The 14,793-nt window shown below is 46.3% G+C and overlaps 1 protein-coding gene and 1 long non-coding RNA gene across 3 annotated transcripts; one reads left to right on the top strand and one right to left on the bottom strand.

Annotated features, from left to right (window-relative positions):
* Positions 1-634: 634 nt before the first annotated feature.
* rdh12l (retinol dehydrogenase 12, like) lies at positions 635-14,761 on the bottom strand. 2 transcript variants are annotated; one of them, XM_057013683.1, is made up of 7 exons: positions 14,635-14,761; positions 2,545-2,660; positions 1,963-2,118; positions 1,788-1,892; positions 1,409-1,618; positions 1,143-1,335; positions 635-1,041 (listed from the first exon to the last, which is right to left on the bottom strand). In XM_057013683.1, the coding sequence occupies exons 3-7, from the start codon at positions 2,102-2,104 to the stop codon at positions 939-941; spliced, it is 753 nt and encodes a 250-aa protein (XP_056869663.1). In that variant the 5' UTR covers positions 2,105-2,118; positions 2,545-2,660; positions 14,635-14,761; the 3' UTR covers positions 635-938. The 2 variants fall into 2 exon arrangements, with proteins under 2 accessions (XP_056869663.1, XP_056869662.1); XM_057013682.1 differs by lacking the exon at positions 14,635-14,761 and adding an exon at positions 2,911-3,069.
* On the top strand, positions 5,274-7,998 carry LOC130514220 (uncharacterized). The gene is made up of 2 exons (XR_008946958.1): positions 5,274-6,211; positions 6,303-7,998. It is a non-coding gene; the product is annotated as an uncharacterized LOC130514220 (long non-coding RNA).
* Positions 14,762-14,793: the final 32 nt, after the last annotated feature.

A 14,793-nucleotide genomic window follows, 5' to 3' on the forward strand; every position in this document is an offset into this window, starting at 1 on the left:
AGTGGAGGAGCCCTGAAGGCCACCAAAGTGCTGGATCGTTGGCACATGGTCACACCAAACACACCCACACTTCAGGCCCCGCCCCCAAACCCAGCATGACACAATTTAATTTATCATATAATTATTTTTATTCTTAAGTAAAAGTAGAAACCAACCGCAACAGCTTTATGGAACCAAACGAAAGGTTTGATTTAATCAATAACAGAGGCATCAAAATCACGACAAGCCAAATAAATGCCTGTTTTATCTGCATTTTATTGCTTTTATCGATTCCCCCGAAGAACACTGATTACACTACAGCATTACATTTTTTTTTTTTTTAAAAAAGGTCACAGAGGGAACTCTTATAGTGACTCAGCTGCTGCCTCCATGGTGCTTTCAAAGCATTTGTATCAGTCAGTTAAACAGCCTCGGTCCCGGTGTCTGGTACAGGTGTGCCATCGGGAGCAGGACGACCTGGCTGGTCTGCAGGTACGAGCGCCTGCCTGACGTACAGCGATGAGCAGAGACTAAATGAAGAGCGCTCCTCATTCAACAGTCGACCAGGTGCCTCTTTTCCATTTTTAAGCACTGTATAACTATGCTGGGATTTAAACCCATCGTAAATGTGCAAGAAAAGACGAAAATCAAAGAATTTGGACCATAAAACGTTTAATTACAAAAAAAACAAGCTCTGAAAAATATAACATGTTGACAGCCGTGCGCTAAAATAGATTTTCCTATTAATGTGTGCATAATTTATGTAAATATGTGGGGAAAATCAAGAGTGTGAGACGTCCTTTAGGGTTGGATTAGAGTGCTGTCTTGCATAAATACAAGTTGGAACACAAAGAAAACAACGTGTGGCTGTGAGAGAAAGTTAATAACCTGCTGGGTTATTTGCGGCGAGATAAGAGACAACAGTCGGGGATCATCTGAAGGAATCTAGCCGGAGCGGCTCATTCCCAGGTGACCGACAGCAGCCGGCAGCTCAGCTCCCACAGCTTCTGAGCCAGGACGTCGTCTCTCCCGGCGGCCGAGCAGCTGGCAGGAGCGCAGTCGCTGTGGAGACACGCGAGAGGAGGAATGAGGAACTAAATGAACACGAGTAATGGACCAAGGACATTTAAGACATGAGCTAATAAAGGCGGGACCGTGAGGACCTGTAGTATCCACCGCTCTCCTTCTCCAGCGACGGCTCCACCGCGCAGTAAATGGTGGTCTGGGCTCCCTGGGCGGAGTTTTTGGTGAAAGGTTTGGCAATTGTTAGGAAGAACTGCTCGGGGCCGCCCAGATGGCGCCACAGCTCCGTCTGGACGACTCCGGGGTGGAGCGAGTAGGCCGTCACGCCAGTGCCTGGAAGACACTTAGCTTTACTACACCTTTCATTTAGGTGTCACTTAAAAAAGCCCAAAATGGAGGCGCCGACCTTTCAGCCGCTGAGCCAGCGAGCGGGTGAAGAGCACGTTGGCCAGCTTGCTCTGCGAATACGCTTTCTTCTTGTCGTAGCTCTTCTCGCTGTTGATGTCGTCCAGGTTGATCGAGCTCCAGCTGTGAGCCATGGACGACACGGTGACGATCCTGGCCGGAGCCGATCGCTTGATCAGGTCCAGCAACAAATGCGTCAGCAGGAAGTGACCTGGAGGGAAGGCAGACATGTTTCAGGTCCTTCCCATTTCAACTCAAAAGCACATCAGAACATGCTCGTTAGCGGCACCGAGGGCGCCATCATAAATTAGCCGACACTCGATCGGGCCGTGCAGGTCGGCCGATCCGCTTCCGGTTCTGAAATGTGGAAATTGACTGACCAAAGTGATTGATGCCGATCTGCATCTCAAACCCGTCTGCGGTCTTGCCGTACGGACACATCATCACGCCGGCGTTGTTGATGAGGATGTCGAGTCTGGGCTCTCCTGCAGGAGGACAGGACGGACATGTTTGAGGCTCCGGACCCGCCTCATATGATGGACACCCTGGTCTAACCTTGGTTGAAGGCTTCAGCGAACTCTCTGATGGACTTGCCCTCTGCCAGATCCAGTTTCATGCACACGACATTTTGGTTGCCCGAGCTCTCGATGACATCTTTGACGGCCGCCTGGGCTCGGTCCATGTCACGGCAGGCCATGATGACCTTTGCCCCTGAGGGGTCAAAACCAGGACAGGGGGGAATTGTGAAGACAGGGAGCAGACTGAGCCGGGTCAGGCTTTTTATGTGCGAAGGGCGCCACCTTATGACACTGTCGTTTATTCCTTCGGGGGTCAAACACGCTCTTCACAGCTTGTAAATACAAACAATCAGAGATTCGCGTGAATTTCTAATGAATGAGTGAGTGAATGGGTGGAGAAATAGATAAATATTCAATCAAACCTACTGTTCCATATAAATATGTTTTTGTAAAAGTGTATTATCTGGATTTTCTCCCAGTTTTGAGAAACATGAAACAGTTAGAAACATGAGACCCAGCCCAAATCCAGCCCAAATCCAGTTTGGTCAGGTCAGCATGACTCCACAAAAACGCTGATGAACATGGAACCTGAAACCTGAAACATCCCAGCCAGACTCACCTCTCTTGGCCAGATCGATGGCGGTTTCTTTCCCGATACCAGAATTGGCCCCAGTGATCAGCACAGTTTTGCCATCGAGTCTCTCAGCAGAGGACCAGGACTTGCGAAAGATATTTCTGAAATATTGAGAAATCAGTCTTGCTCAACTCAAGGAAGAGGGGAGAAAAAGCTAAATAAACTACATAAAGTTTCATCCATTCAAACACACTGGCAAGAGGAATTTAATCCAAACTGGGGGAATTAAAAGTTGAATACACATGACCCTAAAATGACAAAGTGGTTAAATAGGAAGGTAATATTTCCTCATGCTTACAAGAGCTTTAAACAAAATAAAGGCGGGGTGTTCGTGAATATAGAGCGTCTTACCTAAGGCCCTGCATCTTCTCTGAAGGAGACAGTCGGTGAAAATAATCCCACAATTATTAATTCAACAACACCAAACGACAAATCTATAACCAAACTCCCAATGCGGAAGTGTTCCAGATCGGGATAAATGATTGGCAGAGACGCCAGCCAATCCAGTGCGACTATATTACTCAAGAACAACGCTGATTGGTCAATACTTTTATTTAGGTCCCGCCTTTGTTTGGTTTTGAAGTCGGCGCCGGAAAACGGAAAAAGTAAAGTTCAGGAATTCTGCGTTCCCATACGAGGGAAATCATCTTTAGGAAATTTGGACATTTCAACTCGTTTTTTCCGTTAAATGTTACAAGAACAATAACATCTTCTTCTCATAATAATGACAAAGCAGAATAGTGATGTGAAGTGATGTTGAGGTATTTTTGAAATAATTCCTGTTTTCACTCAGTTTTTAAAAGTTTAAAGCATTCATTGACTTAATTTCAATAAGATACACATCTCCGCTTTGAAGGTAGTATGTATCTATTTATTGCACTGTGTATTTTGGAATTTTAAAATGGCAATAGATCACAGTGGAAGGAGATGAGGGGAAATGGCCAACAGATAGAGCCTTGAGGGATTCCACAGATTCCCGAAAGTCCAGCCGAACAAATAGAACCTTAATCAGCCATGTGTGGTTGTGTTCCAAAGACAATTTTGAAACTCTCGTTTATAGTTTAGGTCAAAACTGGCCTTCAGTTTGTGATGGGCGCAGTTGCATTGTCCGTCCAACAGGGGGCGGCAACGCTCCACCCCCACAGAAATGAGCCGTGACCTTCCACCAGCTCCGTGTCCGCGTGTCATTTCTCAGTTGACAGATTAACGAGTTTCGGTTTGGACAGATTTCGTCCTTGGCTCCAAACTGCTGGAAAATCATTTGCAAAAGCGGGCGGGGGAGCCAATCAGAGAGCAGCAGAGTCCACAGTCCAGCGCCCGTGAATGGCTTCATTCATGGCGCGGGGACGTGCGCAGAAGGTCACCCGGGACAGGAAACGCAGCACAGGTCACCAGCTGATTGCGCATAAAACAACGTTTCCTTCCAGTTTTCAGTGCGAGATCAGTCAGCAAATCTGTGCTTGTGCGTATACGTGCACGCTGACAGGGGCAGGCAAACATTTGGACTTAAAAGCACCTGAAATGTGATTGACTGATGGATTTGTGCCATGTTTTTGCTCCGATAACAGATTATCATTCTGCTAGCCAGCACTTAAGTGCTGCTTAAGTCGCACCAGATTTGTGCCGATCCCCCAAAACAGTCCTGCTCCAGTTCTGAAGGTTGTTGGTTCAATGCCCAGCCCCTGGAGTTTACACAGCAGTGTTTCGCTGAGCAACATCCCGAACCTTGAGTTGCACCTCGGCTGTTATGGACATTTTCTCCCGACAGACTCGTCTCCTCCACTTCCTGAATCATCAGGAAGTGTTTGTAAAGGCTGCTGATTATTTTCTTTTCTATTATTAACTCGTTTCCAGCGCAGTTCTCGGCAACATGTGACATCACTGAGCATTTCTGCGCCGGCCTTTTCTCCCATTTGCTTATTTGTTGACGAGTTCCTGTTTTGTCATTGCTGGCAACAAAAACACGTCAGACATAACAGTTTACCTACAGGCTGTTGTTGGCGCCACATTAGCGGCTTCCCAACGGCTGGAGACAATGCAGAGGAGAAGAGGATGCAGCGGCCGAACTCCGGGAACAATCCATTATTATAATGGGACCATTAACTTTACTTTGGCAGATGGCGGGCGAGAGGATGCAGACTTTTATTTTTAAAACACGGAAGAGGAGAAGACTCGGGTTAAGGGAGGTTTTCCGTGACTTTATTGACTCCGCACGGGAGTTCTGTTTGCATTTAACATGTTTATTTTTCCAGCACTTGAAGAGCAGTTCAACGACCTTCATCATCGTCTTCAACGGTCCAAAACGGAGGCCCCGCCTCTCCCCTATAATCAATATTTGTCACCATGACAAACACCTTTCAAACAACAAATTAGATGCTACATGCTACACCGATGTAGCTCCCGCCCTTCAGGGTGGAAGCGAAAACACCGATGGGCCGAATAAATGAAGCGGCTGGTTTTTCCAGTGGAAATGTTAAACACAATCTTACATCATTCTGAAAAAGACTCACATAAACAACCAAATCATAGTCATTTGCAGAATGTTTGCAGCCCTCCCTTGTGCTTAAAAGCAGGTCAGCAGCGAGTCGGACCGGGGCGGCGGCGGCGGCGCTGCTGTTTACATTACAACAATATCTTCCCAAGGTCACGTCCCTCGTGTGACTGTACACAGGCAGGCGACCAGGAGTCTGTCACGGCGATCAGAAGGTGGAATTACCAGGATAAGCATCGGCCGGTGTCCCTGCCCTCACCTTTACTGGCGTCCGCACCTCCCCCAGCGCATCTCTGCGCTTTCTCACCCTGGTTACGTAACGCACAAACGGCTGCATTCATCACAGATCTGGGATCTGTGATAGCCCGGGATCGTTTAGAGTCCTGCTTTAATCATGGGGGGGCTGGTTTAGCGCCCGTTGCTGCGCCATTTCCTTACATAATCGTTCCCCGTTTCTGTCTGGACGAAGCGGCAGGTCAGAGGTTTTCCTGTCTGGGGACTGGAACTCATTTCCCCCTTCATGTACCCTAATTGTGCGTTCGTGTTTTCTGAAACAACATCTCACATCTGCCGTCGGTGCATGTTGGACCTGAACACCAGAGACGTCTTAACTGGGGGTCCCACGCCACCAGGACAGAAGGCACAATGATATTTCTATCAAACATGAGATTATCCTGGATTATAGTGGGTTTAGATTCATTGGGAAGATAGAATCAACCATGTTGAACTCGGTTCCTTTGAGTTTTTATTTTTCCCTTTGATCTGGACAGCTCCGAGTCCACCTGACGTGTTTCAACGCCGCGCTAACGTGCTGCGGTCCGTCCGTCAACAGAGCAGCTAATCTGATTGTCAGGAGCTGCGTTGAACTGAAGCAGAGACATTAGCTCGCTGCCACAGAGGAAACTGGCATCGAGCGCTACTTATAGATCCGCCCGGAGGAGTAAATACAGCAGGTCAGAGCCGCGTTGGCGTGCTGTGAATTTGATGGCTGCTTTATATATGTTAGCAGCCGGGTGAAAGGTGATCTCTTCTTTCACTGTTAACACTGTGCTAAGTGTCCAGAGTGGCCGATCTGGGATCATCCAGGGTTATTCCTGTCATTAAGAGGACCGCACCAACAGAATTAACCCCCCGCTGTGCTCTTTTGTCATGGATTAAAAGGTACTTTGAAAGTTGATTAGGGAAAACTGTGCAGGCAGCTTTGGAAAGTCTCTTTAAGTGAATCGTGTTTACATTCAGAATCGTTCCTCAGGTTGGACCCTCGTTGTCTGGTTTCATGGTGCTTGTGGAAGCTAAGGAAGCAGCTAAAATGCTGGAGGTTGTTGATGCTAAGCTAGTGGATATAGCATCAATCAGAGAGGCTGAAGGTGCCAACAGTGGCCAAAAACAGGAGTCGAGGATGCAGACCAGGATCAGACGTTCATACATAAATGTGGACTTCATGGCGTTCCTTTCAGAAACAGGAAGTCGGTCCGTGCGTGGAGCACCTGGCCTTTGAAGCTCTCTTGATTGCAGGATTGTTTCAAGGTGAGCTGACTCCGCCTCTTTCACCTGTGTCCACTCAAGTAATTAAATCAGACAGCCCCCAAAACCCACCGTGTGAGGTTTAAGAGCAGTAGGAAAAAGGAGATTCTTGCCAAATCCAACATGATGGGTTCCAAGAGAACATTTAAATTAAAATTCTGGTGTCCGGTGTTGACTTTCATCCTGAGAGTGAATTTCCTTTCAACACTAAATCCTGCACATACTTTAGTGAACACTGTGGAAAAGATAACAGAAAAATGGCTCCAGGCCGGGTTAATAACGCCGCCGCCATCTGTTTTACAGTCCGCCCAAAGTCCCGCTGGCACTCGACCCAAAGAGATCATTCTCGACCTGACGTCTCGTCCGAGTCCCGGCTGCACGGCCTCATACCACAGGTGCCATTTGGTGTCCGATGGGGCGTCTGGCCTTTGCACCGGTGACGCTCATCCTAGATTTACGACACTGACGCACATCAGGATTCACACCAGGGTTTTGTTTGGACGTGTCATAGCTTTGATGAAGGATTAGACTCTGGACAGGTTGTTCTGATATGCTAACAGCGAAGGCTAGTTAGCATCCTGAGAAAGAGGAGGTCGCGTGACGTTAAACTGGATATCTGACAGAGAATGCAAGCGGTTTTTGTTGCCTTTACAGATATTTTCCCTCTTTTTATGGCATCATTTAGTGCATTCAGTCCGTTTTACGGCGTCCTCGGTGTCAACACACATTTCTGCATCTTCACACCTCTGAAGCTACATTTACTAGCTTCCTGGCATATTTATGTCCTTCCTCATGCCATATACTTCACACCCTCCTTAAAGTCTAATAGTTTTACACCAGTGATTCGATACCTGGATCGTTCCACATCATGATTGTTAAACTGTAACTTACTCTGACTCAACTTCCTTTAACGTATGAACTTTATCCAGTACAGGTGCTAATAGATAGGCAGCAATCCAACTAACTTTTGTAACAGTTGTTGACTGTTATTACCCGGAAGATTCCTTCAATTCTCAATCGTTCTATTAGTCTCGGCCATTCAGAGTGAATGGATTTTTTTTTCATAGCACCTTTTTAAACCTGTGAACTTTAGTTAATGGGTAATGAGACATTTTTAGTCTTTTTGCTTGTTCAGGTTCTACTTGGACATGAATCCTTCTGAATTATCATTGTAAATGAGAACTTTGCTTTGATCTTTAAGTTTAAAGAAAGTTAAAATGTCAGAGTGCTGATCAAAGGTTGGACATTGAATCATTATCTGGAATATTAACTTCTGCACGTGTGCTTTGGCCTTTGGTTCACGTTTGGGTTTGTTGAAATGCTGCTGTGCAAATGAACTGATCAAAGAAATTTGTTTAACTCTGGGCTTTGATGGTTTTCAGACCCTTATCAGAGAGAATGACATAAAAGATACACATAAAAGATGGCCATTATTGATAATTCAGCTGCTCACTGTTCCCACAATCACCACACTCGTGTAAATATTTGCTCAAATGTTCATCAAAGCTCTAAACGTCTGTCTCCATTTGCTTTACTCATCTCTGCAATCGGCGGTCGGTTCCGCTTTCAGCTGGTGCTGAGCGCCTCAACAGTGGCTCACTTTGCTGCCGTTTAGGGCTGCATTAAAACGTCGATGATACGTTTGGGGAGTTTGGCACCCAGAGGGAATCATCAACCTACAGAACGTCCAAGTTCTGCTGTCTTGTACAGAGGATGCATGGAAGTACCGATTCCTTCCTGCAGTTGCTTCATTTTTTGATCATTTTGATCAGTATCGATTTGATCAATTGGTTCCGGGAAGGAATTGAAACAGGAAGGGGTATTGGCTCTGTCGCAGTGAAGATCAGGTTGCGTTGAAGGATCCGATGTCTAACCCCAACCCCAACCTCTACCCCAACCCCTACCCCAACCCCAACCTCTACCCCAACCCAACCCCAACCCCTACCCCTACCCCTACCCCAACCTCTACCCCAACCCCAACCTCTACCCCAACCCTAACCCTTCCTCTGGGATCTGCTGCAAACTCCATCTAAAGAAAATAAACCCCCCAAAAAGAGTTCCAAACACACACATATGCAGACGATTACAGTTGTAATTACAAACATTTTTCGAGAGACTGGACCTCCTGTCTTGATTGTGCAGTTTCTCCCACACAGACTTGGTCAGAGGGAGGCAACGTGATGAATGGGCGGGTGGGGGTAATAACAGTGCAGCTCCGTCATGCAACAGCAACTCTGGCCTTTTCTCAGATCACCGAGGTCCAAACAGGGTTCCCTTCCAGCGGCTTGACTGGGAGCACTGTCTAATGTAATCTGAGTAAGAGCGCAAGCGGTTTGTTCTTAATGGCTTCATTCATTTGGGAACGTGAAACCTGAGATTCCAAACATCTCCCGGCACCGAAGAGGAACGAGGCGGTAAACACTTCGCCCAAGTTTTCTTTGGGGTTCCCTCGCATGTTCTCACGTACAGAGATGCCATCGGTGCTTCCACAAATACACTGAGGAATCGTGTGAACGAGCGGGCCCTCCACATCTGCTCTGGGAGCCGGTTAATTGTGTAAACGAGGACAAAAGTGCTGATGTTACTTGAAACCGTCTTTTGGCTCTCCAAATGAAATTCCACGAACTCCACCAGGGAACAGTTGGACGGAATCTGCTCCCCTAGCCCTTGCAGGGATTACATTGCGTAACACCACATAATCCCAATTTTGACTTAAACTAGATTTTGGTGGCGTGCAAACGGATAAACATCCACTGGCGTCCCACAGAACGTCGCGTTGTTTGTATTCACGATGAGAAATGTTCAATTTGAATCCACTGTTAAGGAATTTGACCAGAAATACAACAACCTCTACTCTCCCTGTATGTTCTGACTTTATTTAGTTGTTTCATTACTCAATAATTGCCATCTACCATGTATAACACCCTAATTTATCTTATCTCAGAACTTTGCTTCAATCTTGGACTTAGCGAAAACATCAAAGCAACGTGCCTCATAATTCTCATCCTTCTGACGGAACAACATCCTCTGAGACTTTAGTGGCTCTAGAAGTTGAAGGACTTTCATTTCCCCATGTACAACTGTTGGTTAGTGTCCTTTCCCAGATGAAATGCTGCGTCAGGCCCGGTTATATCTGGACTGAGGTGTATTTTTAGCTCCTTTCTGGCTCCTCTTGTGGTCCGTCTGCAGCACGCAGCAGCTCGTTGGTATTCAGACGTGTTCCTCCACGGCAGGACGGCTCGCAGGGTTCATATGCATCTGAAAGGCCGCAGCCGTGATCGTCTATTGATGCTCCGTCCATTCACGCCTGTTTCTTTGTGTCCCCGAGAGAATTTCAACCCTCCGCAGATGCAAACAGCGTCACCATGGAAGCTTTTGTGGAAGCTCCCTCAGCAACAGAACACACGCCGGCCGAGACTTTTCAATTTTTGGACGTTTTTGTTTTGATCTTTGCGGTTTTTTTAAGAACGCCGGCCCTGTCAGTTCTCCTCGGGGTCTGCGGGAAAAGTATTTATCTTTGGTTTTGTAGATCGGAACGATGACGTGGAAGGAAAATGATGAGAGGGCTCAGATTTATAAACAGAAAACTGCCGACTGTGGGTGGCTGCTTGGGTTGAGGAGCTCAAAGGTGACTCAGCAGTTTGGCTGCCCTGTTTATCCTGATCAAATGTGCTGCGCAGAAAAAACAAACATTTTTTCCATACAAGTTTCAGGGATGCATTAAGGAACTTGCACATAAAAAAACCCCTCAGACCGAGACCGTTTTGTTTGTGTCCTGGCGTTCAGTTGGGATCCGACCTCCTTTCTACAGAGACGACAATGCCTCCATTTGCGAGGAGAACTGGCTGTATCCCCCCTCCCCCCTTTATTTCTGGCTCTCAGCTGCCGTCTCCACTGGAAAAAGAACTTTCTGAATCCTGCCAGAGCCCGAAAAGTGACGTTTTACTGACTAAACTGAGGAGAAAACACTTTTTCCCCCAGTTCCGATGCATTTGCACTATTTATTCATACAGTTTTACAGTGACCTCATTTCTTGTTTATGTCTTCTATATATTCACATTTTAATACTCAAATTTTTACTCTACTCGTCTCTGGAGAGTCTGAAACTCCCACTGATCACCTACGACAGAGGTGGTTAAGAATAAATTTAGCTGCATGGGGGTTTATCCCTAAAATATACTTGATTTACTTAAATTGGAAAATTAGCAAGCTGTGCCAGATGTTTGCTAGCAACCCCTTGACCACACCAGGCCCCGGGAGGTTCCCAGTCGTCCCAGTGCCTTCTGCAAGTCTTTGGGTCAAATTCCTGAATTCAGTTTGAAGTAAAAACCTGAAATCTCATTAAACCCGTCTGTGTCGAATATTTCCCGGCCGTCGAACGCGCAGCAGCCCAGGTACAGACAGGCTTTGGATTACCGCGGTAGCTATATTAAGATAATGAGATCAACTTTCTAAGGACGGCTCTTAACGACGACCTTGACACATAAATGTGAATGAGACACCAGCTCTCCATGTTTTTGTTGTTTACCACAATGCCTGTCATTGTTTTCATCGCTATGTGAGAGCGGATTATGCGAGATCCGGCTAAGCCTCAGGTGCAAATTAAAACAATTAAAGCGGCTTTGATTATTGAAAAATGCAAAACCTTGTTTGGACTAATCATCTTAAGGAAAGTGCGGCTGGATGGACGGATATGATTCCGGTGAACCTGGTAAATGGAGGGTTTGAAAAATTTTAGCCACTGAAATGGTCATTTACTTTAAACAATTACAAATTCTCACTCATTTAGCATAAAAAACTACATTCCAGGATACTTAGAGGGTCAAGGTGGACGAGTAAAACAGCTAAAATAAACTGCAAAAGTACAGTGATACAACCCGCAAACCTCAGACCCTTTGCGGTAATTTGTTCTTTTTGTTGAACTAGCCGCTAACTGCTGCTAGCAAGTAGGGATCTATGATTTTAACAATAGCAGTAGCCTTAGAGTGTTTTTGATTCCACAGAAAACATACTAAATACTCTTTTTCTTTTTTTTTGGTGTGAAGGGGTGAATGGGGTGAGGGGGTTAACTCTCCACACAATCTATGTGTGATGTCAAAACACAAATGTGTGATCATTCGAGTTTAGGACAAACCTGTTCCCTCGCCGCTCTCCGTATTTATAAATGAATTTTCGTTGACATGTTGGTGCCACACAGACAGTGTCTGGTTGCATAAGAACCCCCCCCCCCGCCAACTGGTGAGGAAGTGTGATGGCGATTGTCTGGTTTTTTTTTGTTTTTTTTTACTCTGTTTCTACTTCAAATGACAGATTCATTAGTGTTTGCTTTGCCAACACTGAGGCTCAGATGGTGTCTGCTTTTACATCTGGTTTTTGGTCTCTATGGCGACGTTACACGTGTAGCTTCAGTGCTACGATAACAGCAGTTCACCCCAGCTGCTGTATCCCTGCGTTAGGACTAAATGCTAATTTATTTGTGCGGGCAGAATCCAGGTCAGCAGGCACCAGCAGCAGACTTAGCAGCAGATTTAGCGGCATCATCTCACAGGGGGAAACTGAGAGTAAACAACAGGCGGCCCAGCCAGCTTCCCAATGCCCCTGCATATTACAGCACAGTCATTAACCTCAATCACGTCTATCTGCCACCAGATCGGAACAACTCATCAAACAAGCAGAGAGGAAACACAGTTCCACCCTTATGTAACGTTCAAAGAAGCAAATCTTTAGAAGCTCTTTCTGTTTGTAGCCTGAATGAGCGAACACCACCCTCTGTAATGCCATTTAATTCAATGGCTAAAATGTGCTAAGCAAGCTAACATGCATGTTAATGCTAATGCTACAGTTGCTCTGATATACTACAAAATGCTCAAGGAAGATGAGATCTAATGACATTTTTAGACACCTTAATGTTATTGCTAACATTTAAAACCACTTTCCTCTGCTGCATTTCACAGCGCAAACATGCTAGCATCAGCTCTTGCTCCCTTTTGTCACATTCACGATGAAACTGTCACTTCGTGTTGCTGTCACAGGGCGCCGCGGGCCTGGAGGCGAGCTGTGAGGCAACACTACAGTGACTTTCATTTTTGCAGACACGATACCGCCCGGCTATATTCTGTTTTTTTGTAACCAAGGGCAACTTTAGCATAGCATATATGCACTTTAACAAAATTGTGATCCAGAGGCCCTGATCAGTCTTGGATTTATACCTTTGACCCTCTATAACTGCTGTAGTGCCCCTGCTAGTAACACAAGATTCCTCAGTCTCACGTGTTTTATTTGTTCGTACATGGTGGTTGTAGATTAGGTCATTTCCTTGTTGCTATCTCCCCAAAGAGAATATACAGTACGTTATCAGTGCAACTGCATGTTATCATGGTAGCGACATATGGTGCCAGACATCTTGAGGGAGACAAAAGAACACCACGCCCTGTAAAGCATCGTATCTGATGCATCTTTTCTTTCAAAACTTCAGATGCAAAAGAAATAACGGTAAAATATTTCACAAATGACCACAGTGTGAGTTCAGGGCCGATCAGTATGAAGACAGAGTTGAGTCAGACTCGGGAGTCAGGGCGTGTTCTTTATATCGGCGAGGGAGTTTTAGAACCGCTAATGAAACATCGTATCTTTGCAAATGTCACCTACTGAACCGACCACAGTCTGGAAACAGATGCACAAATTCCCCCACCAGTTTACACAGAACCTGTTTGCCGGGTTAGCTACTAGCTAATCGCCACAAAATGCCCCAGTTATGTGTTAGCGGCAGCAGTGTTAACGTCAACGTTCTTGCTCAAATGTAGCAGCTGCAGCTCTGCAACGGGTTTTCATCTTGTGTGGAAAATAAGGAAACGGCTTCAGACTGAGACCAGGGGCGATTCAGTTATCATACGATCATTACTGAATAGCCTAGCCAATCCCTTGTTTTCTTAGCTTTTATTTTTCTGTATTTAGGAAACGACCGAGTGCTGCCCCCACCCCTGTGGTGTGTGATCTGTACATAGCATCGTATTTACGGTCATAATAAGGCCCGTTCATTCGGTACGGATGGTTGGATTTGTGTGATGGGGGACTGGAGCCAAAATGGACACCAATCGATCGCCCCATTTATTCTGACACAGGCGCTAGGCTAGCCTATATTACATAACATAAACCTAATGTGCTAAGTTTTGGGCCATAGCCACAAGATTCTGTCCAACCAAAGGACCCCAATGAGCCCATGGCGAGTGTGCCTGGTCCTGCTCAAGCTTTCTTCCTGTTAAAATAGAGGCGTTCCTGCCGCTACCTCTGGGGTCAATCTGCAGACAATCCTGACAGCATCAGATTCTATTGACATAAAATTTAATGTCTCCACTGCAGAGGCGTGAAGATCATAATAGCGATAAACCTCACACGAATCCGTCTCTCTGCGATAACCACGTCGACCTTTCGGGTTTTATCACGTCGTCACTGGTGTTTCAACAGTTTTACTCCGACAGGGACAGTTTAGGCCCCTGTTGGTGCATTTCTGGGAGGAAGTTCCTCCCGTACGTGTTCTACATAGTTGAAACCATTCATGCCTGTCGAGTCGCCCTGCGGGACGCCGCTGACAGGCGTGTGCGGGTCCTTTTTGGCTGTTTTCTTTGCTGTGTTTGCGTAACCAACAATGAGCGCTGAAACAATGCGTCAAAGCAGCACAACACGCGTTGATTAAAGCTGATTAAAGGTCTAAACAAGCTTCCTGAATGTCCACACGTCCTCCTATAGACGAAACATGCTCTTCTTAGCTTTGACATGAAGTCTTAAGAGATGCTATTTTAGCCACAGGGTGGGTCCTTCCTGTTCGAATGGCTGCTGATATATACATTTAATTATTCCTTATTTCAAACAGAAACTATCCCTCACACGCTTTGCTAGCTGTCACTGGGCTGAGACATTCAGGGACACTTGCCAGCAGGTGGAAATGCAAGACTGACACGACCTCCAGCGGCTCGACGTGAAACCCAACTCCTACGGGTAACGTTAACCACCACCGAGCAACGCGGGGTTAGCACACGGTCGAATTAGCATGGAGAACTTACGGAGAGGAAGGCGAAAACGGGATGTAACGAGTGACTGAAAGGTCAGGTCAGTGATGCGTCGAGGGCGGACGAGTCGGCTTTATCGTTACCGTTCAGCCCAGAGGAAAGGTGTGTGGGTGGGCGTGGCTTGTTGGGTGGTTACCAGCTATGTTGCAGAGT

The sequence above is a fragment of the Takifugu flavidus genome, chromosome 17, assembly GCF_003711565.1.
Source record: "Takifugu flavidus isolate HTHZ2018 chromosome 17, ASM371156v2, whole genome shotgun sequence".
Taxonomy (NCBI): Eukaryota; Metazoa; Chordata; class Actinopteri; order Tetraodontiformes; family Tetraodontidae; genus Takifugu; species Takifugu flavidus.

Bases quoted from the DNA above. Each gene is read 5' to 3' on its own strand.
- rdh12l (XM_057013682.1), bottom strand. The intron at 1,893-1,962 runs GTTAGACCAGGG...GTCCTCCTGCAG, and splicing joins CGCTGAAGCCTTCAACCAAG to GAGAGCCCAGACTCGACATC. The intron at 1,619-1,787 runs GTCAGTCAATTT...CCTTCCCTCCAG, and splicing joins GATCGGCATCAATCACTTTG to GTCACTTCCTGCTGACGCAT.